Below are 12,363 nucleotides of genomic sequence, written 5' to 3' on the forward strand. Positions count from 1 at the left end.
CTATCACATGAAGAATGCTTTTTAGTGAGGTATTTGTTCTTGATTTTTGTGTAAACAGTTTTATCAACTCAAGTGCATGCAGCCCCTGTTTCAAGTTGATATTAAGGTAAAACCGAACGTTTGGGTTGTATTGTTATTGGATTGCCGTCTTATTGAAGTTTGTCCAAAATATGTCTTTAATGATTCTCATTGTACGAATGACAGTACGTTCTGTCATTAAAAATTGATATAAATAGTCAGCGCAAATCAATCTGTTTTACTTTTTTTTGTAGGGAGAGAAAATAATTCACTTTAAAATGAGTTCGATACTGTAGCAGTATTGTCCGTTCGTCTTTGGTGATAGTTGTCTCATTGGCAATCAAACCATATGGCCATAATGAATACGATCTGTAGTAATATTGCGACATCAATGTACTCAAGCTTAGCAGTAGCTTTAATAGGTATATTAAAAATGATAAATGCTATGAAAATGTATTATTTTATCTTTTCTGAGTAATAAAATTTAACGCTGAAATACATTCATTCTAGTTATTTTTAGTTAATTTATGTAATGATTAAAACAGACGCTATTCACAGCAAGAATATAATTATTGCCTTTTTTCTCGTGTATAATCCGACTAACATCGGAAATAGCAACATACTTGGCAGTTAATGACCAGATGAAGAATATAATTAGAAACAACATATGCGTCCTTCCAGTAGTCCTCAGAGACGGAATAACCAGCGTATTTTCTTCCTCTCGCATTACGGTTCCCAGGAGATGTGTTAATAAATGGACGATCTGCTTCAAGCAGAGAATATGTCACTTGAAATGTTATGAACTTACGAGAATACATATCTTTACATTGATATCTTTGTCTCCTCTTGACTGTTAGCATTGAGATCGTTTGAAGCAACAGGTGTATACATAGCAAAAGCGTATTCATTTGAAAGCTCAGACTTTGGCTTTTTTCGGCAACATGGACTTTTACAGCACATATTATGAACACGTTTTCTGAACAAACTCCCAGTTAAATAATAAATGAAAAAATAACAAGCCTGGTTTGAAAGACAAATCTCCTCAACCACTTTTCTTATCATTAAATACTGTAAATATTTCCTCCATGTTGGATCCAACACCATTTTTTGTACTGACATTTTATTACCATAAGGTAATAAAGATTGCATCGCATATACAATGGAGGCCGGCAGTAAGGTACATATGAAATAAAACGACACTGATAACAACGTTACTGTTGATGTTGTTGTTGCGCGTCCACTATGTCCGGAATAAAGACGTGTAGTATCCCTTGCATCGATTTTACGTATTTCAATAATAACAAGTATATTAAAAATCAGGACACATAAAGGTATTAATAAGAAATGTAAAATCTCTGTAACAAGCGTCCATATTTTCTCAAATTTTTGGTGCCCGAAGCTTAGGAAGGCACAAAGTTTTATTTTGTCATCATAGTCCCAAAGATAGGCCTGGACTGAGGATAATCCTGCTGAAATGATAAACATACAAGTTGATACCATTAGGGCTCTTTTAACAGTACAGAATTTTTTCTTCTGAAATGGATGGCATACAGCAATATATCGTTCTATTGTAAATGCTAAAACCAACATCGGTGACAAATACTGCGGTATCATAAGAAAAACACTGAATGTTTCACAGGCACCAGGACTGGCGTATAACTGTATGCCCCAGGCATAATTAAGTTCCATTATCAAATGAACAATTAGGAAATATATATTTACTATTGCTAATATTCCCTGATAAACAGCAGAAGAATTTTTTCGGTTACTGCGTCCGAACCATATGGCAGCCGAGAGTGGGTTACCAATAAAACCTATGACGTACCAAACAGGTGAAATTATTCTGTCGATTAATAAAACCTCTGGTGAAATCTGTTGTAACGTTTCTATGTATCGTGGTGCTGAATCTTTCGGTAAATCAAACGTCACATTTTCAAACATTGAGGTATTTTTCACCAGACTGAAAGATAAAAAAGAAAATGTATATATATGAAGAATTTTCCGAACGGAATATTTATTTTCTTTTGTTTTGCCACTACGGCTTATTTAGTCATAACAAGGTCAGAATATTCATTTTTTTCTTTAAACAAAAGTAAATAAAATAAAAATTATAATGTCTAAAAAAAAAAGTCAAACTCAAAATCTAATACGACTCTTATTTCCTATTCTTTTCCATCGACATTAAAAAAAATCCAGAACACTATTTGACTTGACAAACTATAAGTTGTTCATGATTGTATTGGTCTAATCTGGATTATCAGAAATACTAATGTATTCATACCATATGTCGGAATATAAATTCAACTTATAACTGTCAACTGGGTCTTTCAATAAATTGTATGTAATTGATATATAATGTAACAAATTATTTCATCTAATGTAAGCTGTACACTGGCAGATAAACTAAAGCATACAATTCTTTTAAAAGTTTCTTTACGGATAAATTTGTATGAATCAACTTCGGCTATTAGACTTGGTAAATAAACTCGACTAGAAATACAATACATCATGATGATTAACAAAATAAAATGAATAGGTATGAAAATAAGATGATGAAGTTTGATTACCTATGAGACAAATATCCAACATAGTCCAAAATGAAAGCAAGTATAGGTCACCCACCAAATAGCCATCAACAATGAGTAAACCCAATTACGCTATGAAACAGTGTACTTTGTTTTAAGGACACGGTTCATTTCATTTATTTTTACAGTTCATTCTTATTTCTTCAATATGAATATATATAAACTGATGGATTTATTCAACGAGAAAAGAAGCATCAAACTGCATCGATGTAACGGTTATCCAATGTACAGTTTTACCAACGCCAATCAACTCTCAAAGACGTTGGTATTGTCGACTGGATGCTATGATTTCAAACCAAAATCTAAACATTTATCTATATGTGCTGCGCTAACTTGCTTTTATCATTTTTATCAATGTGATAAAGCCCATCACCCAAAAAAATCATCGCCACGTTCGACAAGAACAAAATGTTTTATAAATTATAACATACTAGTAATGGATATTTTATGAGACGAGTACTACGAAAATAACCTGCATGAAACTCTCTAAATCTCTCTAAGAATCATGTCTGAAAGTATTCGCATTTGTAAATAAGAAATCCGTATGAAGTACGTGTGAATCAAAGAGTATATTCACTTCAGCTCGCAGATAATAAATACTTAATTGTCAATCACATGCTGGATAAGGAATTGATCATCAGTTTATAACAGGTTTATTCACCAAAGCTCAATATCAAAAATATTTCCGGTGGTCTTGAATTTGCTAAAAAAAATCTTCAAACTGATGGTTTAATTTTTCAATCAATATCAAGTGTATTGATTGAATATTGTGAGCTTAACACCTAGTGGCCAATATCTCATTTAAAATCAAGTAAAGCATAACTTATGGTGGTCCCTTTTGGAGTTCATGCGATTCCCTCATTTTTTTTTTGTTCTCTTGATTAGTAAACTCTCTTTTCAAAATCTATGGCAGGAAATTTGGACTGCCACTGGAAATTACGGGCATGTTGCAAAAGGTCACGCATAGGAAAGGGGTTTCAACGTGGAGAGAGCGTGGTAATCTCCATTCGCGAGGCATCGGATTTAACGTCCCCATTCGAATTAACGCTGCTGTGTTCAGTGTATGAAAGAGAAAACCCAAATTTCCCGGATAACCATTCTTCTCACTAAATTATTAAAATATCTAGGTGTGGTGCAAGTATTGCAACTCACATGTGTTAACATATAAATTACGAGGTTTAACGCTCGTAATTCTTCACAAGAATGCATGTATATGTAATAACAATTTAAATGCATGTTCTTTTCTTTCAGTTAAATTGTATCGGGGAATAACATCAAAATTACATCCTTATACAAGATTATGTGTTAAATTATATTTGTAAGTATGTTTACTAATGTGAAACAAAGGCGGCAAAATATACTTTTGAGGGGAGAGTTGAAAAGCTAGTCCAGATCTGCAGAAAATACCAAAAATGAAAATAAGTCACTAAGTCATGGGTTGGATTAGCTGAGGTGCACTTTGTTTGTGTTTATCAAAAATCTCACGATAAGAAAAAAACACTTAAATCAAAACAAATCATTGCAGTTATCTAGCAGTACATGTAGAAAAGCGAAGCTTACCGGATTTTTCATGACTAATATAAAGTATCTTAAGTTTTATGTCTTTCAAAAATTTTAGGATGAAAAACAAAAGGAGTGGCAAATGCACTTTATTACCTCCCTTACTTTTGAGATTGGTGACAATATCTCCTATTTCCCCCTGTTTGACCGACAATGAAATGGAATGTTAAATCTGTTTATAAATTGATAGGATATTTTATATACTGCAACACAAAGTTCAGACTACGTAATTATATATCCTTACCAAGATGGTAGCAATGACTTTTAAGAAGAGATAAATCTATTTTGATAGTAACACGTTCTGAAATTCAATCATGGAATTAAATTGGTTGTCTTACCATAAACAAAAGCGGTCGATCAAAATACAACGCAATTAGCACTGAATGGTTCCGAGAAAACGTCTCTATGTTCAGTATGTTGTATGGCATTCGATATGTTGTTTCAATTGGGTAGAAATAATTTTCCAATTTTTATCTTCCGACAAAGTATGGTTAGACTGCTCATATGGCAATAATGTCACAAAATACTATAAAATCATTAAACAAAACAAAAAAAACAAAAAAGAAAACAACATTGCTTTAATTTTTGTTCATCATTTGAACAGTTTCAGTATGTTGAATAGATGTCGATAAGTGTATTTGTTATTATTCGTGGGATGGATACAAATTTTCTAAGTTTTCGCAGGTAAAAGTTCACCGCGAATTTTAAGTGTTTAACAAAATACTGACATTTTTTTATCACATGATTAACAACAAAAATTTCTAAAACTATCCGTTTATAAATTTTGAAATTATAAAGAAACTAAGGTTTCAACTCCCTCAGGCAAAGTTGACCTTAGAGGCTATTTTTAGGTACTTTTTAGTCATATAGCTCTGCAACTGTTTCGGTTCTTGTACATCCCCGGCTTTCAAATATTCGGCTTTGAGCGTTCCTGATGAAGATAAATCCAGAAAAGCGCTTCAGAAGCATGAAATCAATAACGTGTAGTTTTCATTTTTTATAAGAATCCATCAGGAATATTTTTCAACCACGAACATCGTTTTACTAAATCCACGAAAATAGATACCAAAAAGAAATCGACGAAAATAGATACCAAAAAGAAATCCACGAAAATAGTTACCAAAAAGAAATCCACGAAAATAGATACCAAAAAGAAATCCACGAAAATAGATACCAAAAAGAAATCCACGAAAATAGATGCCAAAACGAAATCCACAAAAATAGATGCCAAAAAGAAATCCACGAAAATACATTGCCAAAACGAAATCCACGAAAATAGATGCCAAAAAGAAATCCACGAAAGTAGATACCAAAAAGAAATTCACGAAAATAGATGCCAAAAAGAAATCCACGAAAATAGATACCAAAAAGAAATCCACGAAAATAGATGCCAAAAAGAAATCCACGAAAATAGATGCCAAAAAGAAATCCACGAAAATAAATACCAAAAGAAATCCACGAAAATAGATACCAAAAAGAAATCCACGAAAATAGATGCCAAAAAGAAATCCACGAAAATAGATACCAAAAAGAAATCCACGAAAATAGATGCCAAAAACAAATCCACGAAAATAGATACCAAAAAGAAATCTACGAAAATCGATACTAAAAAGAAAAAAAGAATCCCCAATTGCAGATTTCTAAGCAATTATATAAGACTTTCTTTGTAATAAACTGTTACCCGCGTCATTGTTTATTTGTCTTTTATATAACTTACAAAGTCAGACAGATATTGTTGTAGTAGATCTGACTTACTGTATCATTTAAATCTCATACATAAAACTGTATTACATGTTTAATAGCATGAAGTTATTATTATGCATGTCTGATAAAAGAATATAGTTTCCATCGTTCTCTTTTTGCGCTTACAAATGGACTGAAGCATCATCTAAGAATCTTCCTTTCTTGTATGGAAATTTAATTTCGTATATTGACATGAAATTTTCCCAGAAGATAATGTGTCTGGTGTATATGACAAACGGATATGAATGACATATTCAATAAATTCCATGACAAAGCTGTTTATGGTGCAGTTGATTAAGCTGTAGAGCGTTAGGAATATAATTACTTTCAGAAATTCTTTTCAACTTCACAAAAAGAAAATGATCCGCATTTGGAAATATGGGTTATCCTTAGGTCAAAAGATGTCTGAATTGGCCCTTCCTGATTCCTACAAGACATTTAACAAAACCACAACGTGGTGTGTTATTCATCACATCTGTGTATGTGGCATGCCATTGATAAAGCGGCATTCAAGATCTTACATATACTTTGGGGTCAGTAAAACAAATCTGAAAGTATTCGCATTTGTAAATAAGAAATCCGTATGAAGTATGTGTTCCTTGTCCAGTTATTTTAAACGTGTCAGTAGATGAAAAACATAGTGATGCACTTCATGTTTTTTTCATTTCATTTGTTTTCAATTTGAAATTTCAGATTTTACTATTGATTGCTGATCACAGATAGTTAAGCTGAGATGAAAGCCAAGTTAGGAATATGACAGCTTTTTTTCCCCATTCGTCCTGTTGGTTGATAAAGTCTAACTTTTGATTTTGTCAGTTTTATGGACTTCCCATTTTTGAATTTACCTTGGAACTCGGTATTTTTGTTATACTCTTTATTCCCTAATAGTGCTAAAAAATAAACTAAAACGCCAATATTTTATAGCGACCAGGTTTGAATGTTATAAGGTCTTATTCACCATAATACTGTAATAGTTTGCCTTTGATAAAATTTAATTTTTGTACCTTGATTTTATGACTTCCGTTCCATGGATAATAAGACGATAAGCAACGGTCATTAAAACCTCTAATGATACATAATCTGTGTCCAGATTAATGGATTTCCCATCAAAGTTAAGCGATGACAGTTATTGCTTTCTATAAGATGTTATCAAATATTAAAATTAATTTGTGTATTCCATTTAGTACAAATGATGATACGTTACACTGTTTGGTATAATGAACTAATTAATGTGGGGTTTATATTATTCATTAATTTCTTCAGAATTCATTTGGGGATTTAAACTTTGGACACAATGCCAATTCGTCTATGTAAAATCGCTGAAAAAATTTGCTGCAAAATCTTTGAAGATAGTGGTGCAAATTATATAAATGTTTAACGTTCACTTGATATACATTTTGATTATCTAACATGAATAACATTGAAATAATTTCAAAGCAGCGGCGTACTTCCGTTTTATACGAATTTAAATATCTGTGTTTTCTGTCAAAAGCATGTTATACTTTGGTAAAACTGTTTATACGCGTTACTTTGAAATTAACTCCATATCTCGCTTTATGAATGATGTATGTATTTCTGAAAATGAAGTCATTTTATGGAAACGGATGTCAGGAAAAGCGCATGACATAAAATACAGTATATATATACCTCCTTCAGTTCATAAATTTACTTTAAAACTTATAATGCAATAGAACAAATTTAAGAGTAAAACTAGTATTTAAAAAAAAACGTACACACAGTAACCCTTAACAAAACAAAACAGAACTATGATATCATTCTAGCATGCCCGTAAATCAGACTGGCCTGCAAACAGAGGAAATAAAGAGAATGGTATTTCCCTTTAAACACAAATTCAATGAATAGAATAACGAACGATAGACGGAAGATACCAAGGGACATCCAAACTTGTAAACTCGTTAGTCGAACACAAATAAAAATGCATATATTAATCTGTAAAATGAACAACATTCTCCAAAGGTCTTATTTCAGTAAATTACATATTACATTTCCTTGCGTGCGACTAGTATGTGTAATATGTGTCAAAGACGATATAAAAATTATAGGATGTGGTATGATTGCCAAATGAGACAACTTTCCACCAGAGACAAAATGACGTGGAAGTAAGCAACTGTAGGTCATCAAACGGCTTTCAACAATGAGTAAAACCCATACCGCAAAGCAAGCTATAAAAGTTCAAACAAGAAAACAAGATAACTAACGTCCTGATTTATGTACAAAACACTAAACGAAAAACAGATATGATATACAGCAAAAAAACGACAACCACTGAATCACATCTCCTGACTTTAGACAGGCACAAACATAATGCGTGTTAAACATATTAGCAGGCTCCCAACCCTCTCCTAATGGATTTCTTTATAACATACATTTAAGTCTCAAGACTCAAACCATAAAAGCACTTAAATTGTATACTTTGCTAAATATTGACGGCTATTCACATTTCCTTTAATAATGATTTTATTTTTTAAGATTTCACCTGAATATTCTAAAATGTGTTACAGTTGAATAATTGTTACATTATAGAACGCTTAGAAAAAACTCTTTATGTAAATCTTTAAAACACTTTAAAATGTTTCCTTTGAAAACACAATTTTGAATGGTCATAAGAACTTGTATCTTACAAATGCCAGTTATGAATGAAAAGAAGGGAAATTTTATATCAATAAAGAAAAATCTGTATATGAACATGACAAAGAATAGGAACAACGTTTTATTGCTGTTCTTCATATCTTAACTTTACAGCGAGATCAATTACATATATTTTCATAACCCTGACGTTTAGTTTTGAAATGTTCATACTTTTACCGAATACCAGGTGCATCAATTAATAGATCATACACTAAATTTTAAAAGCCATTACAAAAAATGTTACAACCAGCTCTTTAATCACACTTCAATAAGTTCACATTTATAATGATTGAAACCATTTATACAAAAAAGGTTAAATACAATATAATATATTAACATTTGTAACTTGATAATTTTAACCGGATAACAGATTTTATGATCGTATTACCCATACCTTTTATAACCTTCTCCGAAACAGTAGTCATTTCTACATACCATACAAAAATACAGTTAGTATATGATCGCTCAAAATTAAGAGTCAATACAGGATGACAAAATAAGAAGATGTAGGATGATTGCCAATGAGACAACTCTCCACAAGAGACCAACTGACACAGAAATTAACAACTATAGGTCGCCGTACGGCCTTCAACAATGAGTAAAGCCCATACCGCATAGTCAGCTATAAAAGGCCCCGAAATGACAAATGTAAAACAATGCAAACGAGAAAACTAACAGCCTGATTTATACAAAAAAGTGTGTAAAACTATGCATTGTTTGCTTTCATTTCTAGTAGAAACAAATATTAACCATGATGCAAATGAAAGAGTGAACGCAGAGTGAAACTAGAATTTAAAAAAAGTACCCAGTAATAACGTAATTGTGAACAATATGCAAAGTATTAAATGATATAAACTATGTCAGAACTCCAATGTGCTTTATTATTTAAAAGGGTAAATCTCATGTGTGTTAAGACAATGTATATAATCAAAGATCTCCGTTAATTCCAGAATTAGAGCCAAATAAGATAAGTCACATGGAAATAAAAAGCAGTGAATTATATCCAAGAAGAAACCAAAGTCAAAGTCAATTCATATCAAAGTCATAAATTCAAGTTAATGTTAAATTCTCGTTCAAGTTAGATTCCCGTTCGTGTAAAACTCTCGTTCATGTTAAACTCTCGTTCATGTTAAACTTTCGTTCATGCCAAAAAATCGTTTTTAGAACACTACGTCGTAACGCGTTTTGATTTATAAAACAAGTCATCGTTCTTAGCTAATTTCAAAACAGCACTATAGTATTCCGAAAATGTGACATGTATACGCAACGACATCTTTTTCCAACGATAAGCCATACACAAACACGCAAACACACATACATACTCGTACATAAAAACCAAGTGTCAAACAAAGATAAATATTCGGTTAAGTATTGTAATTTATGCCTCGTTCACACGTACATTTAATTCGAATTGAATTCGAATCGAATGCGAATCGAATTCGCTAATCGCGTTCACACACTCTTCTTTTTTAATTCGAATTGATTCGAATTGGCTAAATCGCATTATCCAATTCGCATTAGAAATGCGTTTTTGTTAATACGAATTAAAAGTTAACGTCGTTAGGACAGTAAAGCGAATTTGATGCGCATTGCAATTCGAAATAGAATTTACGTTTGGACGTTAAACGTTTCGAATGCGAATCGAATTCGCTAATCGCGTTCACACACTCTTCTTTTTTAATTCGAATAGATTCGAATTGGCTAAATCGCATTATCCAATTCGCATTAGAAATGCGTTTTTGTTAATACGAATTAAAAGTTAACGTCGTTAGGACAGTAAAGCGAATTTGATGCGCGTTGCAATTCGAAATAGAATTTACGTTTGGACGTTAAACGTTTCGAATGCGAATCGAATTCGCTAATCGCGTTCACACACTCTTCTTTTTTAATTCGAATTGATTCGAATTGGCTAAATCGCATTATCCAATTCGCATTAGAAATGCGTTTTTGTTAATACGAATTAAAAGTTAACGTCGTTAGGACAGTAAAGCGAATTTGATGCGCATTGCAATTCGAAATAGAATTTACGTTTGGACGTTAAACGTTTCGAATGCGAATTAAACTAATTCGAATTAGTTAATGCGAATCGAATTCGAATTACGTGTGAACGCAGCATAAGTTAGGAGATGTCTCAGAGAGGATAAGACGTTTTAATATCTTAGGATAATAAGTATAAAAAGTGTTGTTCAAGTTCCAGTTACCAGGCGCAACATAAACATAAGTATTTGTAACAGTTTTAAGATAACCAGAAAATGTTTCATCGTAGTTTTGTAGTATTTTTAGAATGTTTTTTAAATATATAAATACTAAAACCATTATTTGTACTCTTATTAAAGTTTCAGTTTCTCTGTCGACATGGCCATTCCCTCCGAGCTTAATAATTTGCTGGTTATCCTAAAATTTGTTAATAGGATACATTTCATTTTTTTATACTTATGTTTATTCGTTCATTTGACACAAACACAACATATGTTCTTTAAAATCAAATAACATATATCAGACACAATCTGTTAATTAATGAATAAAGCGAAAACTATAATTACCTGAAGATGTGCATGGGGTATATGTTAATGAGACTGCAACCTAACGACATATATACCAAGACATCAAAGGGGGCAATTTACACAAATTTTCTTTATCTGGGAGGGAACTTGCACAAATTGGACATGTAAACAAAAAAAAGAGGAAACATTTATGAACATATAAAAAGAAGATGTGGTATGATTGCCAATGAGACAGTCCTCACTCATTTTCTTGCAAAAAAATATCAAAAGCAAATGAAATTAGTACATAATGTAAGTGTATGCACATACAGAAAATCATATCGGTATCCAATGTTATTTATCTTCGTCTGTTATTATATCTATATATTTTTTTTTAATTCCAAAAAGACATTCTACATAGTATTTTTTTCCTAGGCTTGATAATTTGGTTTAGTGAAAAACTTTGAGTTACATGTACATTAAGTATTATTACAAATTCATTTTAGATAACCTTCACTTCCTGTATACGTGTAATAAAAAAAGAAATCATTATTATTATTATTACTATTAAATAAAATTAAAAAATAAGTTAAAAGCGTAGTCCTCCCTCGTTTTCTTGCGAAAACAATCAAAAGCAAATGAAATTAGTACATAATTTAAGTACCCTACCTTAATAGATCTTTCAAATCAAAGGAAGACATCGTTTATTGTGTATGCACATACACAAAATCATATCGATATTATTACATATCCCAGCAGTCTTTAAAATTCCATAATAAGTCAACTAAACGGGTCAAGATGGTGTGTCTGAATGACTGTCTGCACCAGCGGACTGGATATCATCGCATTTATTCAATAACCTACGCAGGAATCGTAATTGTTATGTAAAATTCATTAATTATGCTTCTTAATACTTGGAAGTATTTGAAGGGTATCACATACATGTACAAACGGATGAGAGAAAATAAAAATATCTGCAACAATTCAATAAAAACTACATTTTATAAAAACTCGTACTTGCCACTAGATGATCGTTATGATAGCAACACTTCGTTAAATGTCACTTAAAGGATGTGTAATATTACATTGTAAACTATATAAAACATCAAGTTTCGCTAACTTTTGTCACCAATTCAACCATCATACACAATTAACTAGTTCAAATGAGGTATATTATTGAGATTCTTGGTAAATAATCATGGACAAATTAACACCTCCTGCTATCTTATAACCGTTAAATTATCATTTATAGATATAATAATAGACGAAGATTAATAATATTGGTTTTTTATTAAAAAATAGAGATACCAAAATACAATGAGAGA

At 31.6% G+C, this 12,363-nt stretch overlaps 1 protein-coding gene across 3 annotated transcripts in view; it reads right to left on the minus strand.

The window, feature by feature from the left end:
• Positions 1–462: 462 nt before the first annotated feature.
• Positions 463–12,363, minus strand: part of LOC127734393 (thyrotropin-releasing hormone receptor-like) — a 51,942-nt gene continuing 40,041 nt past the window's right edge. For 2 of the 3 annotated variants that reach the window (XM_052244232.1, XM_052244233.1), the window contains exon 2: positions 463–1,978. In XM_052244232.1, coding sequence (XP_052100192.1) covers positions 841–1,978 — 1,138 coding nt within the window. In that variant the 3' untranslated portion in view covers positions 463–840. Of the gene's footprint in view, positions 1,979–11,707; positions 11,968–12,363 lie in introns of those variants that run through there. The other variant, XM_052244234.1, reaches the window with a different exon arrangement.

This window comes from Mytilus californianus, unplaced genomic scaffold, assembly GCF_021869535.1.
Source record: "Mytilus californianus isolate M0D057914Y unplaced genomic scaffold, xbMytCali1.0.p SCAF_3, whole genome shotgun sequence".
NCBI lineage: Eukaryota > Metazoa > Mollusca > Bivalvia > Mytilida > Mytilidae > Mytilus > Mytilus californianus.